The 21,096-nt window shown below is 46.8% G+C and overlaps 2 protein-coding genes across 2 annotated transcripts; both read right to left on the bottom strand.

The window, feature by feature from the left end:
• Positions 1-11,355: 11,355 nt before the first annotated feature.
• On the bottom strand, positions 11,356-13,274 carry LOC112880777 (putative F-box protein At1g47765). Its single transcript, XM_025945532.1, has 4 exons — positions 13,201-13,274; positions 12,756-13,065; positions 12,117-12,236; positions 11,356-11,401 (listed from the first exon to the last, which is right to left on the bottom strand). Exons 2-4 carry the CDS (start codon positions 13,061-13,063, stop codon positions 11,356-11,358), a joined length of 474 nt encoding a protein of 157 aa, XP_025801317.1. The 5' UTR covers positions 13,064-13,065; positions 13,201-13,274.
• Positions 13,275-13,693: 419 nt separating this feature from the next.
• On the bottom strand, positions 13,694-16,085 carry LOC112880778. The gene is made up of 3 exons (XM_025945533.1): positions 14,878-16,085; positions 14,232-14,358; positions 13,694-13,990 (listed from the first exon to the last, which is right to left on the bottom strand). The coding sequence occupies exons 1-3, from the start codon at positions 16,083-16,085 to the stop codon at positions 13,694-13,696; spliced, it is 1,632 nt and encodes a 543-aa protein (XP_025801318.1).
• Positions 16,086-21,096: the final 5,011 nt, after the last annotated feature.

A 21,096-nucleotide genomic window follows, 5' to 3' on the forward strand; every position in this document is an offset into this window, starting at 1 on the left:
GTGCGCGGGCCTGCCTATGGAGCGGTGGAGGCCGCTGAGGCACGGCAGACGCACGGGGATGGCCTGCTCAGCTACCTTGTCATGGATTTCTCGAACTTTGAGAAAAACCCTAGGTAATTTTCCTTGTTCCTATGACACTGGATGCTAGATTTTCATTCAAATAGATTTGTAGGATGAATTAACTTCGATGTTTAGGGCAATTTAGCTAACTGTGTATTCGCCGCTGTGATTTGTAGGCCAAATCATAGAGAAATAAATCTTGTTGTTAGAGTACGGTCATTCTTCAGTTTGCCTGGTGGGGGGACCAAAGTCATGGATGCAGGGCAAAACATTGCCATCTCAAATTGTTGACATATATGGCTATGGTCTACTACAATTAATTGATTCCATTGCCAAACATTACGTGTGGGGCTTAAAGGAGTACATAACTTTGTGGCGTGAGTTGGACACCGATTCTATTTGAGATAAAATTAGATGAGGATATGCTTGAGTGGTTTGAATTCAATCTTAACAAGGGAATAGTCCAAATCAATACCTAGAGAAATAATTTTGCAGGATCATTACAATTTTCACCAACAAAACGTAGGTGTCACCCTTCTCTTAGGAATAGAGTACATGCCAAGGAGAGAGGTAATAGTGAGTCACAAACCAATGAGACAGCCACAAATGAGAGAGTGACATCCGCCACCATCAAGAAAAAAGAGCCACCAAAGCCAAATGCAAAGATACACATGATGACAAATGTGTAGGAGTTGATGAGGAGGGCATGTATTCTGATATTGATTCCCTTGTGGCACCGAGTGATAGTAGTTATGACAGTGATTTGGCTGCATCATCTGACTCTGATGATGATTGCTCTGATAGAGTTGTGAGAGGCAAGACGAGAGCAATGGACACCATTTATAGGAAGTGGGCTGACTTGCTACCTACCTATCAAGTAGAGCTTTTGAGAGTAGTACCTGGCAGCATTGTTGAGATTAACACCGAAAAAAATGACATTAGTTTTGTATGTTTTAGCAGGTTCTTTGTTGCTCATAAACCATGCATTGATGGATTTTTGCAAGGATGTAGGCCTTATATTGCCATGGATGCCACACACTTGACAGGAAGGTCAATGGGTCAGTAGCTGACACTTGACACTTGTGTTTCAGCAGCTGTTGAAGTAGATGGTCATAATTGGCTATTTACAATTGCTTATGGAGTGACTGAGATCGAGTTAAAGAAAATCTAGACTTGGCTTGTCAATAACTTGAAGAAGGCTATTGGTACTCCTACAGGCTTGGTTATTAGTACAGGTGCAGGAAAAGGAATAGGAAGAAAAGGAATAGAGGGGGCTGTAGATGATGTGTACCTTGGAGTTGCACATAGAAAGTGCATGAGGCACTTGTGGAAGAACATGAAGAAGGATGGGTTTACTAGTGAGCTTTATGGGAAAAATATTTAGGCAGCCGCCAAGAGCTTCACAATTGACAAGTTCAACTACTTTATGAGGAAGATAGAGGAGAAGGATCTAATGCACTTGCCCGGTTGGCTGACAATCATCCATATGTGTGGAGTAGAAGCAAATTCTTTGAAAATTGCAAGGTAGATTACATCATCTGGTGTTGTACTGTTGCTTTTGCTGCACCTATGATGGATCTTATGTAGCTATGCAATGTGTTTTGGACATTTATACATGCAAGTTATACCATGATGCTATCCGTATATTTGTCAAATTTTTTGTTATTCCTCAGTTTTAATCTTGTTGATTTTAGTTGATAAGATTATTCTCAGATATAGCATGATGTTGTTCATACGTTTAATTGCTAAAATGGGGTAAAATCATAAAGTATTTACAAAAGCAGGGGCAAATTCGCAAGGGTAAACTCGTCTTTACCAGCTCATTTCACACCGTTAAGTGTTGTTCACGGAGTAGGGGTAAACTCTTTCTTCGTTTTCAAAAAACAAGGGTAAAATCACAAAGGTTGGAAAAATAAGGGTAAAATCACAATTCATGATTAAAATATGGGTAAGAAGATAATTCCCCTTTAGGCAAAGGACTAGAAAACCAGACGCGTTGGAGCGACCAGCTGGATTGAATTATAAGGAGGCCTTTTGATGTCAGAGCTTGGCAATTGGTTCGGAATTTGAAATCATGTGCTCTAATTTTTTGACATATAGAGTAACTAAATATATGCCTCCGCATGTAGCCATGGATAATGTTGGCAGCTCAATGTGTACTTTTCATATAATCCAATGATAGGGGGGTATTTGGTTTGGAGGGGGTTATTATAAGCCTACAAGCCCCTCACATGGAGGGGCTTAGCCTAAAGTGGTGTTTGGTTGTAACGGTTTATAAAAAACTGCTATAGTAGGTGAGAGAGACAAGGGTAGTGGGAGGATAGAGGGGATGTTTTGGTGGGACCCATAGAAAATAAGCCCCATAAGCATCCCTTGGAGGGGTTTATGGGCTTATGGTGCTTATGAGCATAAGACTCATCTATAAGTCTTCATGTTTGGATTAAAAGAGACTTATTAGAGATTTATTGGTGGAGTTTATAATAAAACTTTCCAAATCAAATACCCCCTTAGTTGCTGCTTGATATACTTTTAGTAATTGGAAAAATCAGCTACTAACAAGTTGAAAAGTCATAGATGATCTAATTTACATAGATACTACCAGCATTGTTTTGATCGATTAACCATGCTCAGAAATAATGTTGGACTGTATCAATATAGTGATAAACAGAAATGCGTAGTTTCTCTCACCGAAATGAAAGAACCTTTGTATTATTGCGAGGCCATAGATACGTAGTTCCGATATGATGGTTCGTATATGACCGTTTGCAACAAGATTAGTATAACATGGTAAGTTACTGACTCGAAAGGCTATGGATTCTTGTTTGCAGAGACATACATGTCGTTGGCAGCAATTATAAGTAGCCTATATAAAAACTAGTACACTGAGTTGGTACATCTTACTTCTGATCAATCTTAAACAAGCATATACACAAGCAATCATCAACTGGGAATAGTGTAGCAACATGATACAGTGTTTGAGGATAAAAAATAATATCGCATAAGTACCGTGATATACCATACGACGCCGGTTAAATTCTGAAATAAATCTAGAAAAATATAAACACTCGTACTAAATTGAGAATTCACTCGTACTAAATTGAGAATTCATCTAGATAGACAGGTTCCACCGTAAGAAACCTGCATATACGGCTAGTTCCAGATGATAGGAGGATACACATAGGTGAGGAAACAGTCGAAGCACGGAGAGTGTATGATCCAACTCAGGGCAGAGCGGTGCATCATGCCAGTTCTTGCCGCCTCCAACATCGACGTTTACGGGCCGGGTCAAACGTGGGCTGGGCTGAGGATAAGCCTGAATCAAAACGGTTCTCAAGACAGTCCAATAACTCTATCGGGGCCGGCCAATTCGGGCTCAAGTCAGAACAGGCTCAGGCTTGAACTGACCCATTTTTCTGGACTTGCAAAACCAGCGCCATGTCCAGCTATAAATGAAAACGCTAAGCAGATATTCAGAGCTGCCAGCGAGAAGTGGCCTTGGAGCGTTCTCCTCCACTCCTCTGTCCCAAGATCAAACGAAGCAACGCGCTTCGACCCGGCGATGTGGTGAGGAGCAAGATCATCCACGAACAAGTACACGATCCAATCGATGACCGCACTGCTCGTCTCGCCGCGCGCCCTGACGGGGTCTGGGGAGGCTGCTTTCCTCTCCAGCGAGCACGGCCGCCGCCGCCGCCGTCGAGCGTCAGGACCTCACACAGCGGCTCCGGGATGTGGCCGGGGTAGTAACCTCGCATGCCCTCGAGCACGCGGAGCACCTTGTGCTCCCCCGTCGCGGCAACCTTCCCGCACACGACGGCGGCTCAGTACTGTCCGATGTCCGTCCCGTGCGCCGCCGCGTGCTCCTCCGCCAGTCCCGCAGGCAAGGTGGAGACGGCTCCGGTAGCCGGGTCGAGCAGCCGGCACCTACTGCCCAGGTCGCTCGAGATGCAGACGAGGCCGCCCTGGGAGGCCAACACTTGATGAGTTCCCTTTTGTTCCGCGTCGCCGGGGACATGGACTTGCTTGACGATGCGGCCGCGGAGGTCCATGATGTAGACTGTAGAGGGGGACGTCCTTGCGGCGACCTGCGGGTGTAGGGTGGCCGGCGACGACGAGCGGCCCGGGGTGGCGGGCTCCGTGGGCGGCGATGAACTGCGGATCGGAGAGGAGGGAGCGCCACGCCCGGCTGACGGCGCGGAGGCGGCAGAGGTCCTTGGCCGGGATGGGGAGCAGGATCTCGTACCGGGCGTCGACGGGGAGGACGCCGGTCACTGCGTCCGGCCTGGAGCACTTGCTCGGAGACGGCTCCATACCCCCGATGAGGACGGCGTCCAGAGCAGGGCTCCAGGCACGAAAGAGTTTTGCGAGATCGGGCGCGGTGGAGTCGTCGGAACGGGGAACGATAAACGCCGCCGCCGCCGCCGCCGCCGCCGCCGGGGGCGAGCGATTTCGTGTTGCTTGTGCGGTAGTGCCACCACTTCGTTTGGCGAGAGGAAATTTAACCTATATGGGCTTAATCCCACCCTATGCACAGAACGGCCAACCAATCATTTAGCCAGATCTTATCGAAGTGTCATTCGAGGTAGTAGCACATTTTGTTTTGATAATCCTAATGAAACTGTAAATGTACCGGGCTCGGCTAGTTACACTCCTGTAGTGGAACCTAACTACCTGAATTCGAGTCTCACACTTAGGGTTCCACACTACGCACAAAATGCCCCCAACCAATTAGGTCATATTGGATCCACTTGCTAAAGTTTAGTTGACTAAATTTAGCAACTTTGGATCCAAACAGATCCAGCTAAAATATTGCTAAATTTTAGTTGGACCCAAAAATAGCTTTAGTCATTAGCTAGCTAAGAGTTGCTAAAACTCGCTAAAAGTGAGCAAAGTCCAAAATATCCTCACATTTTGGGAGTTGGCAGTGATAAATGAAGGGTAGCATGGTTATTTAGAAAGGTTTAGCCCAAGGATCCAAACAATCCCTGCTAAAGTCTAGCAACCTAAGCTTAGCTAATTAAAAAAACTTCAAACCTTAGAAGCTAAATTTTAGTTTGAGGCACTACTACAAAAATAGTTTTTAGGGCGGGTAAAAACCTATTTGTAGGGGCGGGTGCGGTATCCGCTCTTGCTTCTCGCAGCTAAAAATGCTGTTTGTAAGGGCGGATAACGCGCCCGCCCGTGAAAACCAATTTTTAGAGGCTGGTCACCCCCTAAGCTTAGCTACAAATGGATTTCCAGGAACGAGTGAGATGGTGACCCGAACAAAAAATAATCGCCGGCAGCTGGCAGCCACCGCTCCCCCGTGTTGGCAGCCACCGCCGCTCCCCACGCCGGCAGCCGCCGCCGCTCCACTGCGCCGACTCGGGCGTGCCGCCGGTACGGAGAGCATTGTCGCCGCCGCTTGTGCTCTTGCCGCCGGAATCCGCCCATACGCTCGCTCGCCAATGAATCCACCAGTGCGCTCGCCGCCTGATCTACCTGCCCGCACGCTCACCGCCGCCTCCCGTCGCCGGATCGAGCCGCCGCTGCCACATCCGCCTCCCTCTCTCGTGCCGCGCCGCCACTTCTTCCCCGTGTCGCGTGGAGGCCGCTACTCCTCCCCGCACCGGCAGCTCCCCCACACCAACAGCTCCGTGAGCCGCGGAAGCCCCATGTCGGTCATCTCGCACGCTGCTGTCCCCCTTGCGCGCGCAGCCCTCCTAGCGTCGCCGCGGTCCCCCTCATGCCACCATGGCTCTAGGTGGCGGGAGAGGGAAGGGGAGGTGGCGGTGAGGGAGGAGCGGCTCGATTCGTGCCTTCGCAGCCCCACTCAAGCCGCCGTGACTCCATCAGGCGAGAGGGAAGGCCGGTGGGGGAGGGAGAGGAGGGGAAGGGTGATGGGGGAGGGAGAGGAGGAAGAGAAGGGAGGGCTGTGGGGGAGAGAAGGGAGGGGCAACGAGCGAGAGAGGAGGGGATCGAGAGAGGAAGGGAGGGGATCGGAGGGAGAGAAAAGGAAGAAGGCGAGTTATGTAGAGGCCGCGGCGGCACGCGATTGGCGGAGGGCGAGGGGGCGCAGATTGATGACATCGGATTGAGGAGCGAGCGGGGGATGGCTCAATTTTTAGAGGGCGGGTGATGCCACCACCTGACACTAAAAATATTTTTCTATTTTATTCTAAAAATTCATTTACATCGTTACATATAGCAAAACAAATCAAGAAAGTAAAACTTCTACGCTATGGTTATTATGAAAAATAGATACAAAGAAAATATGCTAAGTATATTTCAGCGTATATAAAGATTAAGATTGTGAAAATCTCAAAGTATAATTTGAGTTGTATGAGATATAGTCATAGCTATTAGACAACTTATAATGATTTTTTGGACTATAAGATGACCTTAAATGAAAAAATTATCAACTACAAAATTATAGGTCTCGTCAATCTCTCAATTTTGGTATAAAATTTGACTTCATCCATGTCACACCCTAAAATATTTAATTTTAGGATATGAATGTCTTTCAAAATATGTTCATTAAAATACGTTCATCCATCTTTAGGGTTTTTCGAGAATTTTCCAGTTTTTTCTAGCAATTATTCTCTTTTTCCGTAGAGCTAAATCTATTTATTGGAAAGTTCTCAAATCTTCTTTTTAAATTTCAAGTATTTTATTTGGACAAATTATCTGCAGAGTTTACCTTGGAATTTTTGGGATTCTTATGGATATATTTTTCGTAGTTTAAAAGATTTATCTGGACTTTCTAGATTTATTTTAAGTTTGAAAATATGTTTTGAAAAATAAATTCTTTTCTTTTCATCTTGAGCTAGACTCAATTCATTTTTGATCCAATTCGCCCAAAGATCTTAGAACCGTACCGAGTGCAAGCTTGAGCTTGACCATCATCACAGTCTCGTCATCTGTCACATTTTGTCGACAAAAAGTAAATCAAAAGTTTCTCCTTGAGGTACCTCAGCAAACCCCCTCGTCCCTTTGCATCCTTTCTAAAGTTTAAATGCTCGTCGTAGAGAGACCGAGCTGCTTTCATCGCTATTCGCTCTTCCCCCTATCCTCTCCAACACTCTAAGATGCCCATCGAGTTCCCATTCTCTAATATATCTTTAATTAAATCACGCTCGAAACGGAGCCGTAGCCTGACTTCAGTGTTTTTTGATCATGGTCCAATATCGTAAGTGTTAGCTCTGGCGACCTACGTTGCCACTGCATGATCTTGGCCTGACTTGCCCACACCTAAACCTGATCCGACCCAGTTCATCCACCACCATCCCCATCCTCTCTGTTTCTTCCTCGACACGGCAGCTATATCATGCCAAACTCAGCTTTCCTGTGCGTGCATGCTAGGACTTGTTGATCGAGTCCGATCTGGCCACGTATGCCCGACCTTATTGTATTCTTATATGTCACCTGCATGCCAAGCTGGCTGCTGTTTGCCACGTGCTATTTTGGTTTCATTCGAGACTGGATGGCCCACATTGCTGTCCTCTATGTGTGCATCACGCAAGCCTGGCAATCCAAACCGTATAAAAAGTTTTAGCGTGCCTGATCCATCTTTTGTTCGTGCTGTCGAACGACCCGTTCAATTTTGACCAGCTTGTTTCTCTTGTTGATCCTCGTGTGAATTTGTTTTGTTTCTCTTATCAATCCTCACCTGAACCTATTTCGTCCCATAATTATTGATCCTCACCTGAACCAATTTGTCTTTTTTTAACTTGCTCGGCGACTTAGTCCCGATGTGAAGCCGTTTCCTCCCTCTTTTCCCTCTCCCTTCCACACTTTTTCTGATTTAATTGTGGGACCCGCCGTTCAGCCCCATCTTGTTTCTCCCGTAGACAACGCAGAGTCAGCCGTGCGAGCGGCCGAGCCCCCTGCGACCTCCCCCTGACATCGTCGGTCCTAGCCCTCCCATCGACCCCCTTGCTGCTCGCGCTCGCTCCTCCTCCCAGCGTCAAAACCAGCGCTGTCGCCAGCCTCTGCACCTGCGCCCCCTTCTGCTCGCGAGGTAGCAGAAGCGCCGCCGCCTCTCGCCCCCTACGCGCCTGCCACCCCATGCCCGTGCCCTGCTCTACAGCCGCCAATCTTACGTGCTTGCTGCCGCACGCCTGCGCCTCTCCCTACGCCACCGCCATCATCGCCAGGTCTGCTCACCACGAACAGAACGCCGCCCTGATCGTTCTCCTCGGAACAGATCACCAGCGCCTCCGTCCCGATAAAATTCCGGCCACTACGGTGCTCCTCCGCCATGGGTAAGTAGTAAAACGGATTCCCCTCGACCTCCTCTCTCTATTCCCCGCTCCCCACGCTCTCTCGTACCCTAAATCGTCTCAATTTTGGCTCCCCACGCTCTCTCGTACCCTAAATCGTCCGAATTTTGGCCAGTAGCAAGCTCCGTTCTGCCAGCCATGGAGGTGCTCGTGGATTTGCAGATTAGTCTCTAAACAACATGCAATTTCTGCCCCACCTCTATTTTTTTAAGATCTAACCCCAACCTTTGCTGAATTTACGAGGTTAGTTTTCCGAGTCTTGTGAAAATCAGCAGCTAGCCCTCGCAATCTATAATTAATCACAACTAGGTCCCTGCAATCTTTTTTCTTCCATAGCTTCCGCGTTTCCGCTTTGACTCGTTCTTGTTGCGTTAATCTTATTTTAGCGTAAGCTATCATTTACTAATGTTGTTGTATCATAGTCCCTATTTCAAAATTAAATATAGATTTAATTTGATTAATATTCTCTCATCTAGTTTTTCTAAATAAAATCCAATTAAATCTTTATATCTTTTTTTAAATTAATGTTAACTTGATTAATACCAACTTAAATATATTTTCAGTTATAATTTGTTAATTCAACACAAATTATAAAGTTATGCATTTAGATGCTCTCACGTGTTCCTTTCGATGTTAATTGTTTAATTAGTATAATATATACATAGACAATTATAAATAAAATTTGACTAAGTTCCACTCCGCTTTTACAAATGCAAAATATAATATGATTTAATATAATTTTGGATATATTCTTCAGATATCTTTTATATTTGTTATACAAATAAAATAAATGAAGTTTATAGTTGTTTGTTTTTATAAGACAAATATTTCGATAGTCGTTTCTTTTCAACCGTAGCTCCGTCTTCCACGTTTCTTGCTCTCTCGTGACCGTAGCAACAACCTATATCCTTTAGTATGGTCTTTTAAAACTTTTCTTTAATTTGGTGTATCTATTCTTAGTTGTTCTTGTTTCTTTAATTGTTTGTTATTGTGCTTGGGCTTGATGCTTGTGTGATATTAGAAGGAGCGCAATCCAAGAGCTTTGAAGATAGAGTTTCAAGAATGAGAGTTGACGACAGTAAGCAACTATTCGTTGAAAGAAAGGCAAGCGTTCCTTGATCATGCTTTTGTTCTAATAATCGCAATAAATATAACTTTCTTTTATGCATGCATGTGACTTAACCTGATGGATCCTAATTAAGGAAATGCCTAGTCTTTATGATCATTCTTGGTTAACTTGGATTTTATCTTCTTGTTGGTTGCTGTACTAGTTGCTTGTCTTCATGTTCATACTCTATGTGTTGCTAATTACAAGATCATATGTTTTTACCGGTACATGGAGAATCACCCAAAAAACAGTGCATATATGGCTCTAATCTTAGCTAATTAATTAGAAACACTAGCTTATAATAATCTTATCGAAAGGGCAAGACGGGTTGCATCATTGGGGTATAGCTCGGTCCTTTTGAAGTTATGACATGGTCCTGGTTAAGACATCTTCCAAATTAGGGAGAATTATGACCGTTTTGACTTAAAATCTTAGCGGATTGTCATAAGTTAGAAATTTTTTGTAAAAGCCTCATAGTGAATCTCTTGCTACTCACCTTCGAAGTGTTTAAGAGGCTAGCTATTTCGGAGATATGAATTATAGGTAAAGTGTACAACCTCTTGTGGGTAAAGCGTACAACCTCTGTAGAGTGAAAACTGATACATCAGTCGTGCTCACAGTTACGAGCGGTTTGGATCCTCACATGATTAATGAACTTGAAGATGAAATAAATCGTGGATCATGTTTATGGTTATAGTTATGCTTCTGTTATACCTATTCCGTTTCTTTTAATGTGGGTTGGTATGAACTTACATCTTGATAATCAGGTGCAAATAAAAACTTGATCAACTAAAATTGCTTATTGCAATAAGCCAGTCAGCTTTTTATTGCTTTTGGCCTTTATGTCATATAATTCTTAATATTTGCTGAGTAACAACCATAAGTGTACTCACGCTTGTTATAATAGCTGCTCAGAAGAGAAAGTTGCCATGAAGTCTTTTGAAAATGATGCTGAGTTCTAAGTGTGCGCAACCCCAGGTCAATTGCCTGTGAAGTTCGAAAGCTTCGTTTTCAGGGTAAGCTGCTTGATTCTGATAATCTTTATAGTCTTTTACTTCTCTTTTCATGATACTGCTACTGATTATTCACTGATGAAGTCAAACTTAATTCTAGCATACATATAGTTATGCATTTGGTTTTATTCTTAAACGGATGTGACAATCCGGGCTTATATGAAAAAATTATGAATTCTTTTTTTGCATGCGACTATTTGTAGGGGCGGGTGACGCCATCATCCGCCTCTAAAAATACATTTCTAGAGGTAGATGACGCAATCACCCGCTTATGAAAATGGCTACCACCGTCAGCAGCAGCATCAGCGGCAGATCATGCATTTCTAGCTGGATCGATCCTGATGGCCATCAAGCATGTCAGCAGCAGCAGCATCAACAGTTAGGCTGCTGGGTCCGTGATGTTCGGCCTCCACTCAATCATAGCGCCTTGGCGGGGAGGTAGGTGTAGCAAGATATCGTACACGACATCCAGGAGCAGAACGTGCTTGTCCATCCCGGCACCCAGCTTCGACAACGCCATACCCACGGCAATTGAAAATTTGGAGGTGGAGGTGTGCGGCGGAGAGGAAAGTCGAGATTCCTAGGTTGCAAATTGGAAACAAAATTTTACAAGATATGTAAAATAAACTCCAATCACATAGCACTATGAACGAGAACCAAAGCCGTACGAGCACTGATTTGCACATTGGAATATCTGGAAAGATGAAGAAAAAACATCTCATACTCAAAGTCCGAGAACTTGAAGTTCGCACAAGGCAGCCTGACTAGCGTCGGATGACATCAATTTAGCATAGGCTTTACACGAGTTCAAGAAGAAAACTAGGAGAATAGTGTCCATAGTAGTTTTGCAAATCGTCAATATCTGTTTCTTAAAATTAACTTCACTCGTTTCAGGTCCTGACATGGCTTAGGTCTAGATAAAAGCATAAGATGCAGCAGCAGATGGTAAGACTTTCTGCCTGCAAGAACAAAGCTAAGGGCACATATATCAGATTCAAACGTCAACAATAATGTGCAAGTTACATGCATACACATAAATCTGGGACATGAAGAAGGATAATCAATGTGAACGAGAGAAGAGACATCCTCAACTAATCAAGCATTAGGCTCTATTTGGTAGGGTTTCTACCCAGCTCCGGCTCCTCCGGAGGAGCCCTACCAAACATTTTGTACGAGGAGCTGTTTCTTGTGAAAAACAGAGGAGCCAGAGCTATTTTGGAGGAGCCACAACAGTGAAGCCCCTCATGAGGAGCCCTGCCAAACACCCCCTTAGTATATTACTACTCACTTTCAAATCAAGACCTATTGTTGCATAAAAGTTGCACCAAACAACAAATGGATCACAAAAGGTAGCTATCTATAGAATAAGGTAACAATGCAAGAAAGCTTAAAGCTCATCAACTCTCATGAAGCCACACAGTGTGATCTCCCTATCAGCAGGGTGTCAGGATATACAGAATTACAGTAAAAATACAGTACCGACCTCATTAATTGGCACCATTTGCTAAGCTCGGTAGATTTCCTGTGTACAGACCAATTCCAACACGAGTACCCATTTCCGCCGCATCTGTATAAGTGCTGGTCCTTGGATTTTAAATCCTCAATAATCCCCTAGTTCCAATATAAGTAACTATCCTCCCATCATTTAGCATCAGCAAGGGACGTATATTGCACTCGGCATGCATGACACTCAAGTTAACGTTTATGCTATGCTGTTTGACCCATAATTGCTTCTCAAGGTCAATCAGAAACCATAAGTCCATGGATGATGGCAGTGAACCACAACTAAACTGCCTACAAGGTTGATCTGGGGTCCTTGGAGAGTCGCCCTCCACTCTACTGTTTCAAGGTCAAACGAAGCTATCCGTTTCGGCGCAGCATCTTGGTCCGGAAGATCATCATCTTGGTCCAGAGGAACCTCCACCGAGAATAAATACACGATCCCATTAATGGCCACTCCGCTCTGCATTTCAAGACGACCTGGAGGGGCCTCCTTTCCTCTCCACCGAGAATAGTTGCTACCATCAAGCGTGAAGACCTCGCACAACCGTTTCCGGTAGAAAATGCAGTCAAGCACACGAAGCACCTTGTACTCCCCGGTTGAGGCAACCAGTCCGAAGATGATCCCGGTCCTGTAATGACGGATGTCCATCTTTGCGTGCTCTTCTGCCAATCCTTCAGGCAAGGCATGTACAGCTCCATTGGCCGGGTTGAGCAACGTAACCTGAAGCTTCTGCACCACACTTTCACGGTGCCGATGAGGTCCTGCTGTGCGAACGTCACCCACTCGTTCTCGACGGACGTCCGGCGCACCCGCTTAACGACGCGCCCAGAGAGGTCCATGATGTCGCAAAGGATCCCACATGTTCCGGACTGGTCGTGTGGCAGCCGGCGACGATCAGTGGCCCAGGGTGATGGGCCGCGTGCGCGGCGATGAAGTGCGGGTCGGAGAGGAGGGACCGCCACGGCCGGCAGACGGCGCGGAAGCGGCAGAGGTCCTTGGCCGGGACGCGCAGCAGGATCTCGTAGACGGCGTCCGCGGGCAGGACGCCGGCGTTCGAGGCGGCCAGAGCGGGCATGGTGCGCCCTTCCGGCGCGGCGAGCGGCTTCGACAAGGCCATCACTGCGATTAAGAAAAAACGTGAACACCGTGAAGAAGGCATCGAGAGGAACGGAGGCGCGTGGCAGAGCCGCAGAGGGGCAGATCGAGGCGAGATTCCCCGCGATTAGACCGGGGAGGGTGTTATCAGCAGCTTACCTGGGAAATCGTGCTGGGTACCGGCGCCGGAGCTCGCCGCCGGCAGGACGTACGGATCGCGTTCTCTCCGGTGGGGGTTGATCTCGCCCGGTCGCCGGGTGCTGTTGCGTGCCGGCCGGGAGACCACGCCGCGCGAAGTGGAGTAGCCGCAACACCGGTTAGGGTGTGGGGCTATGCAGCACCGATACGGATACGCGTATCAGTATCGGACTGATACGGATACACCGATACGGCAATTTCTCAAAAAACCCGATACGCCGACACGCTTGAGCTTTTTAACAAATAATAATAATAGCAATAATAATGCAGAATAAAAAAATTTAGCTCTCAAGTCTCAATTCTCAAATAGAAAATATAAAATATTAAATAAGTTCACAACATTACAATAAACGATCATAGAGTAGGAAGTTCACAGCTTCATAAGTTCATAACATGAATGTTGATAGGAAAGGAAACTAGGAAAGTAGAAAATCAGCAAATAGCATTATAGCAACTAGGAAGTGGAGTCCCAATTACAATTAATTGAAGCTAGTTCATCTCCATCTTCTTCATTTGCTGCAGCAGCAGCAGTAGCTTCATGAATAGAGAGAGCACCAAGTCCAAAAGAAAGAGCATGCAATTCAGGCTCATCAAGGGACAAATCAGCCACTTCAAGAAGACCTACACCACCCATTGAGTCCCATAAATCTCCTGAAATATCCCACAGCCTTGTCTCCTCTTTCTTGTATGCATCGGTTTTTCTTGAGAGATGCCTTAGATTAGAATGCACAAAGACTAAATCCTCAGCACTCTACAGTTAAAGCATTTCTTTTGACACTATGGATAAAGCTGTAAGTACTCCAATTTCGTTCACAGCAAGAGGATGATGCCGGTTGGCTAATCAATTTTATGGCCAAAGTCATCAAAAGTGGAATGGATTGTCCATGATTTGTCCACCAAGTCATGGGAGAAACAGCAAACCTATCATGGATTGAATCAGAATCATTGAATTCTTCTGAGCAACTTGAGAACCTTGAGTATTCTTCTTTTACTTGAGCCAATTCTTCTGGGTTCCGAAAGAATTTCTTGAAGCATTGCATCCTCATTTGTGATACCTCTTTATCCTTGTGGGGAGGAACACGGCCAACACCTTCTTCAAGCCACTTTTTAGTATAATATCTGCAATGACCATCATGCTTGTGAATTAGTGAATACTGAATATTGAAGAGATTAATACAATTTGAATTGAGCAGGGAGCAGCGAGCACCGAGCAGATCTATATATATACCTTGGATTGAGTGAATGAGCCATACAATGAAGTGGACTATTGCCTTTTGTCCACCTTGCAATCAATATTTCATATATGACCGAGTATAAGATGGAGTCATCGTTTAGTTCCTTTCCTTCCCATAAATATATCTCTTTCTTCACTTTCTCAATCATTGAATCCCACATCTCATAAATCAAATGAAGGCATGGTGTGTCGGTGTCCGCAATACGTATCATTTCATAGATAGGAGTAGTAATCCTAAGAATAAAATCAACATTGCCCCACCAAACATCACTATCTTTTCTTTCACAACTTGGGCACTTGGAGCATCATCTTTGTATATGCTCCACTTGTCACTAATGACCATATGTTGGAGAGCTGCTTTAACCTCAACAAACCGTTTCAGCATACACACAACTGAGGCAAACCTTGTTTCAGCAATAAACAATAGCTTCAAATCACTAAACTCATTGAACATTGATAGTCTCATGCCATGATTCATTATAAAATTCTTTATCATCTGAGCTTCACTTTTAACATTGTGCATAAACTCAAGTTCAGACCAAATAAACAATTCATCATCAGAAGAATTATTCTTTGGTGGTTTAGGCTCACATATACTTTTCATAGCAAGATTAAGAGTATGCACAACACATGGTGTCCAAAATATGTTATCAAACTCAGCTTCCAAAATGAGACCCGCACCTTTGCAATTTGAAGCGTTGTCTGTGATGATTTGGACCATATTTTGTCGACCTACTTCCTCAATAATACCTCTCAACTTATCAGCAATGTATTCTTTTGTCTTGATTTCTCCTTGACAGTTATCAGCCCTCAAGAACATGGGGGATTTGTCACAAACAGCAAGAAAGTTGATGATTGGTCGCCTTTGTGGGTCTGACCAACCATCACAACAGATTGTCACACCCTTCTCTGGCCATACACTCTTTGAACTCTCCAATAATCTCTCTATGTGCCTCCTTTCCTGCACCAATAGTGACTCCCTGTATTTGTTGTACCCAGGACCTACATAACCATTCAAGTCATGGCTGCAAGCAAAGGAAATAGCCTCTCTAAAATATGGATTCCTTGCAAAATTGAAAGATATCCCTCCAGAGTAAAAAGCTCTTGCAAGTAAAGCATCCAAATGCCTGCGGTTGTCCAAGTCCCAAGCCTTCTCCAATGCAGAAGCAGGCCCTCTCTTCTTCTTCATGGCAGTTGTTGCATTTGAAGTTGAAGGAGCAGGACCAGTAGGCAAGGGAACATAGCGTGTTCTTTCTCTTTCAACAAGTTCTTTACACCTTTGAACTTCCCTCCGCATGTCAGAGAGCATTTCATATGACACTTTGGGACACAAAGCAACCCCCTTGTTCTTCATCTGCAGCAAGTGAGCTTCAACTCTAGTGTAGCTGGTGGCTTTGGAGATTTTGCAGTACTTGCATTGCCACAGAATTTTGCCTCCAGATGCACCTGGTTTAGCTTTCTCTAAAATGTTGACATGATCCCATAGAGGAGCCCTTGGATCTGTTACAGTCACAGATCCTACACTACCACTACCACTACCACTACCACTACCACTTGCACGAGTTTGACTTGCACTTGCACTAGCATTGCTTGATGGAGTTGATGTTGCCATTGACCGCCTAAGTGGCTAACACGCTAAGTGCCTAGTGCCTAGTGCCTACTGCCTACTGCTAGATTTCAGGAACAGCAAGTCAGGAACTCGAGATGTGCAGTACTGCAGTGGACTAGTGGAGGGGAAGAGTGGAAGACGCCGGACGCCCAAACCTTGCACCGATGGCCGGCGGTGGCCGCAGCGCTCCTGTCTCTGTTTGGCTGTCTGCCTCCTGCGCCGGCGCCGAGCGGCTTCTCTCCGGCAGGCGGCGGCTCCTCTCCGGCGAGCGGCGGCTCCTCTTCGGCGGGCGGCGGGGCTCCGGCTTTGAGCGGGCGAGAGAGCGGCGGCCGGGAGGGGTCGACGAGATGTGCTGGCTGCTGCGCGTGGTGCGCGTTAGGGGCTTAGGGCAGCCGTTCCATGGGCTGACCGGCCGATACGGCCCAATTTGCTGTGAAACGTTTCAGCCCACGTATCGCGTCTTTTTCTTTTTTTTAATTTTGCCGATACGGCGGCGAAACGTATCGGCCGCGTATCAGAGGCGTATCGGATACCGAAACGTTTCCGAAACGCCAAACGGCTGTACAGTGACGTTTCGGGGTTACATAGGTCTGGGGACGCCGCCGCCGCGGTGCCGGTTCGGTGGAGTGCTGGGCGACTTGTGCAGAAGCGAAAGGCATCAGCCGATGAGTGGGCCGTAGTGGGCTCTTTTCAGTAATGGGCCTTCTAAGCCGAGTAAGACCTTGTACACCAGCATATTCAATTTTCAAAACTTCCCATTGAGAGAGTTGTCACAAGAAAGATGACATCTCGAATGGATTCAATGGTCCTACTGCATATCGAAACCACAACTGATCGAGAATCCAAATACAACGTGGACACAGACTGCATCAACAAGATCAACCGCGAGGTATGCTAGAAGAGCTCAATTTGCACAGCAGGAGCCGCAGGTATTAAACAACGCCGGCAGCGGTAGCCATGAGGCCGTCGGCTTCACCCGGCCTACCTTCGATCCCGGCATGGAAGAGCAACGCCCAGAGGAGCGTGATCAGCTCGCCGCCGCGGGCGATGGCCTTCGAGTGCCCTCTCAGATTCTTCGACGGCGCGGCGTGCAGAACCATCTCCGCCCAGAACCTCGCCAGCATCGCCCATGGCGTCTCCTCACCCTCGACCAGCTCCGCCAATTGCGTCGCGAGCTTCACGCCATTCTTCAGCACCTCCTGCCTCGAGTCTTCACCCAGCAACTGCACTAGCTCCTGGTACTCGACCTCAGGTGTCAGCAACGGCCTGGTCGCAGCCCGGGCAGCGAGGACACGCACGGCATCCTCCTTGACAGCCTTGTACAAGCTCTTGCTCCATGCGTCCTCGTCGGGGAGGAGCTCCGGCGACCAGGCCATGAGGTACGCACAGTACCGTGACAGGTGAGTGGCAGCAATCTGGTGTGCTTGGTCAGAAATCAGTGGAGAACCTTGTCCCGTAGTATCAAGGCGATAGGGGTGCCTCACCTCAAGGATGCATGTGGCGATGTGCCACGTCAGCATGACTTCAGCTGTGCCTGATCCGCTGTTGCAGGCCCAGAGAAATCTTTCGCCAATTCGGCTCCGGCGCAGCGATGCCGCACCATTTCTTAGCTGGTGCCCGTTGCTGTGGATGCTTCTAAGCACATCGAAGATGCAAACCTTCACCGGCGCCGGCACCTTGACCTTCCTCTTCTGGTCCGGCAAACAGAGAAGACGCCGGAGAAGGGCGGGCAGGGTTGCTCTTGGCTCAAGCACCAGCACTGAGCACTGTCCCATCGTTTCATCCCAGTGCCTCGTTCTCTTGCTTCTGAGCTGCAGCAGAAACCTAACCCATTTATGCATTCTAAGTGGATGTTGCGAAGATCCCCGGTTTAGATGGTGGCATATGAGAGATACTTTGGTCCAGTTGGAGCAAATGTAGGAAGAGATTTCCCCCACCTCAGTGATCAGGACCAAAGCAAGAAGCAAAAATACAGGCACCAGATCATAGTATTACAAGCTTCCAAAGCGTCTCGAGTGCCATTTGCTGCTTACGGCCACCTCCGCTTTGTTGCACCAAAACCAACAGTGGATTTGAGTGCGGCTCTTATTGTGAGCTGCAATCATCGCAATGAAGCATGGAGCCACGATGCAGTAATTGAAGGACCGGATAGGCGACCAGAAGGGGAGGGTGAATGAGAGCCTTTAAAAAATTCTCAAAGAGAACAAGGTCTATGTCCCGAATTCAACCCGACGCACCTCTCTTCTAACCGTCATGGTGACACAAACCAACTCGTGACAAGTTCACCATAGGAACGGTTGAAAAAGCTCGACGCAAAGCGGAAGCACGCGAAGACCTATTTACTCGAGCTAGGTGCAATAGAAAGCGGAAGTACCGAATATCAGAGCGCTAAAAAGGCTTTTCCAATTAGTCTCGCAAAAGAGGCTTTCTCCAAAAATATTCGATGATTCAAGAACAAACAGCAAGGCTCAAAGCAAACACAAGCAAAGCTTGTTCAAATACCGACCAAACTCCTCACAAGAGAAACTAGAACTAAACACAACGAAAAGGACTAAGGCTCTCTCGAGAAAGGCATGTAAAGATCTAGAACCAATTAGCAAGATCAAAATGTAATTAACTCAAGCTACGCAGGCAGCAAGTAAATTATTTGAATTACCACTGTCACAAAGATCTAGATTAGCAATAGCAATGATTAGGCAATGATTAATGACTATAGCATGAAAATGATGTTTGCAAGTGACTAAACAAAACTGCAGCCGTGCTCACCTTTGCCTGCTCCATTCAGGCTTGCTGATGCTCCACGCACCATTCAGGCTTGCTGATGCTCCACGCACGCACGCGCTGCTGTCGGCCTGCAATACAACCACGAACACACGCAAGTGCAAATAAAAGAGCTAGTTGGAAATTTTTTCGAACACCTTGTGTGCGTTGCTTGTCTCCGGCTGGTGGCCAAGGATGTGCCTGCCCTGTCTTGCCCGCGCACGTGCATCTGGTCACATGCGCGATGGGGATGGCACCCTGGGGCCGCGCTGCCGCTGCCCGCTGGCCACACGCATGCTCCTTCGACTGCCTGGGCCAAGAAACAGAAAGGAAACGAAAATAACAGCAGCAAGACAACTCGAATCTCCTCAAATCAAAAACCCCAAGAGGGCATAGGAGAGTAGGGCCTCCATTCCCAGCGAATCCATGGTACAAGGTCTCAAATTTCCATCACAAAATCCTAACCCTAGGGGAGAAGAGGGAGGAAAAGAAAGAACAGAGAGAAGGTTACGGGAAGAGCAGAGCCCTTCTATTCTTGCGTCAGGGGAAAGAGAAACTGGCTGCCCAAGAGGAAGGGGTGGGGGGATTTTTTAACCCCAACAACTCTCACCCAAAAAGACTACATTACTCCTAGACTCAAATAAACACTAGAAAGCCCGTAGGGGCAAAACCGGAAAAAGATACATGATCTCATCCGACGGCCGAGGTTTTTTCTTCGAGTCGAAGTCTTCTCCGCGATGCCACCGTGTGGACGAAGATCCGGTCCGCGGTTTTGGAGGGTCCGCGAAACCCGGGTAGGTGGCCGGTTTTGAGAAAACCGCCAAAACTCCACGCGCGGGAAGATTCCCGCCTCCACACCGTGGCCCTAGACGCCGTTTTCGCCTCGGCCTTCTAACGACCCTAGACGCCGCCCGACGCCCGTCACCTCCTCGCCCGCAGCGAGGCCCTAGACGCCGTCGACACCCGTCGCCTCCGTCAGTCCCGAGACCGACGCCCGTGCCTCCACGACTTGGCATCTTCAACGCCGTCAGCTTCCTTGGTTTTGTGGCGCAAACCAAGAAACCCGCCTTCCATCGCCTCTTGCGTCCTCGATCCAGGAGTGGATGCCACAGCTGCCGCCCGGCCCGAGCTCCTCCACGGCAACTCTCCGTCGACACTCGACGCCCATGTACCTGCAATCCAAAGACCAAGCGCACGATCACACCGCACGGTTGACAATTCACTCATCACAGGCAGGATAGAGTACTCAACATTCCTCAATCTCCCCCTTGATGAGTGCATTGTCAACACACCACCTGAAACCAAAGAAGTGATAAAATAGAAGCAAGAAAGTGAAGAACTCAAGCAAGTGACAAAAAGCTCAGAAAGTCAAGAATAGTCACTTACTCAAGCACAGATCGATTCCCTAAGATAAGGGCAACGGCTCGACGCAATCGATCAAAAGCCAAAACATGACTCCTCAAAGAAAGAGGTTACGCTCAACGCAGTCATGCTGGAAGTGGAGGGAAAAATGAGGAAAACCAGGAGCCAGAAACAAAGCAGACACTCCCCGAGCAAAGCTTTTCCCTCTCACAAGTGCAACTCTCAACACATCAAAGCCTTTTGCGCAACAAGTTTCAAAAATCAACCAAATCTCCCCCTTGGTCGATCACTTCTCCAAGACTTCTCCCCCTTGTTGGCACATGCACACATCAAGCCTAAAAGATGCCTAAAACTCCCCCTAAAATCATGCTATGCAATGAATGTCGTGCAGAGGGTGTACGTGAAACACTCAGGCATACTCAGATATGATCAACTAGTGACAGGCATGTGTGCTTCATAAACAAGAACTGAATCTAGCTCAACAGGATATATCAATCAATTCTAGAGCTAGCTAGTGCAGTTTAGCAAAAATAAAAGTATCACCCATGATCTAGCAACAGCAAGTAGGAGAAAGAAAGCAGTGCTGGTCAAACTCATACAAGGTGATCCAAAGCAGCCAATATATTTTATCATGATTCAATTCTGCATCTTAAACTTATCAAGCAAGTGATTTTGCCAGGGTTGAAAGCTTGTCATGCTTTACTAAGCAACGAGGCCAAGCCTATGCCAAAGGCAGTCAGAAGCTTAAGGCACTCGCTTCAGTCATGCACAGCCTTGCCCGGGTTCTCACTAGTGCTAGGTGAGCCGTCCCGAAAGCTCGATCAGTGTGACAAGCAATCCCACCTGGATCTTTTCATTCCATTTCAGACATATTTTAAACAAATTTAACAAT

Source organism: Panicum hallii, chromosome 2, assembly GCF_002211085.1.
Source record: "Panicum hallii strain FIL2 chromosome 2, PHallii_v3.1, whole genome shotgun sequence".
Taxonomy (NCBI): domain Eukaryota; kingdom Viridiplantae; phylum Streptophyta; class Magnoliopsida; order Poales; family Poaceae; genus Panicum; species Panicum hallii.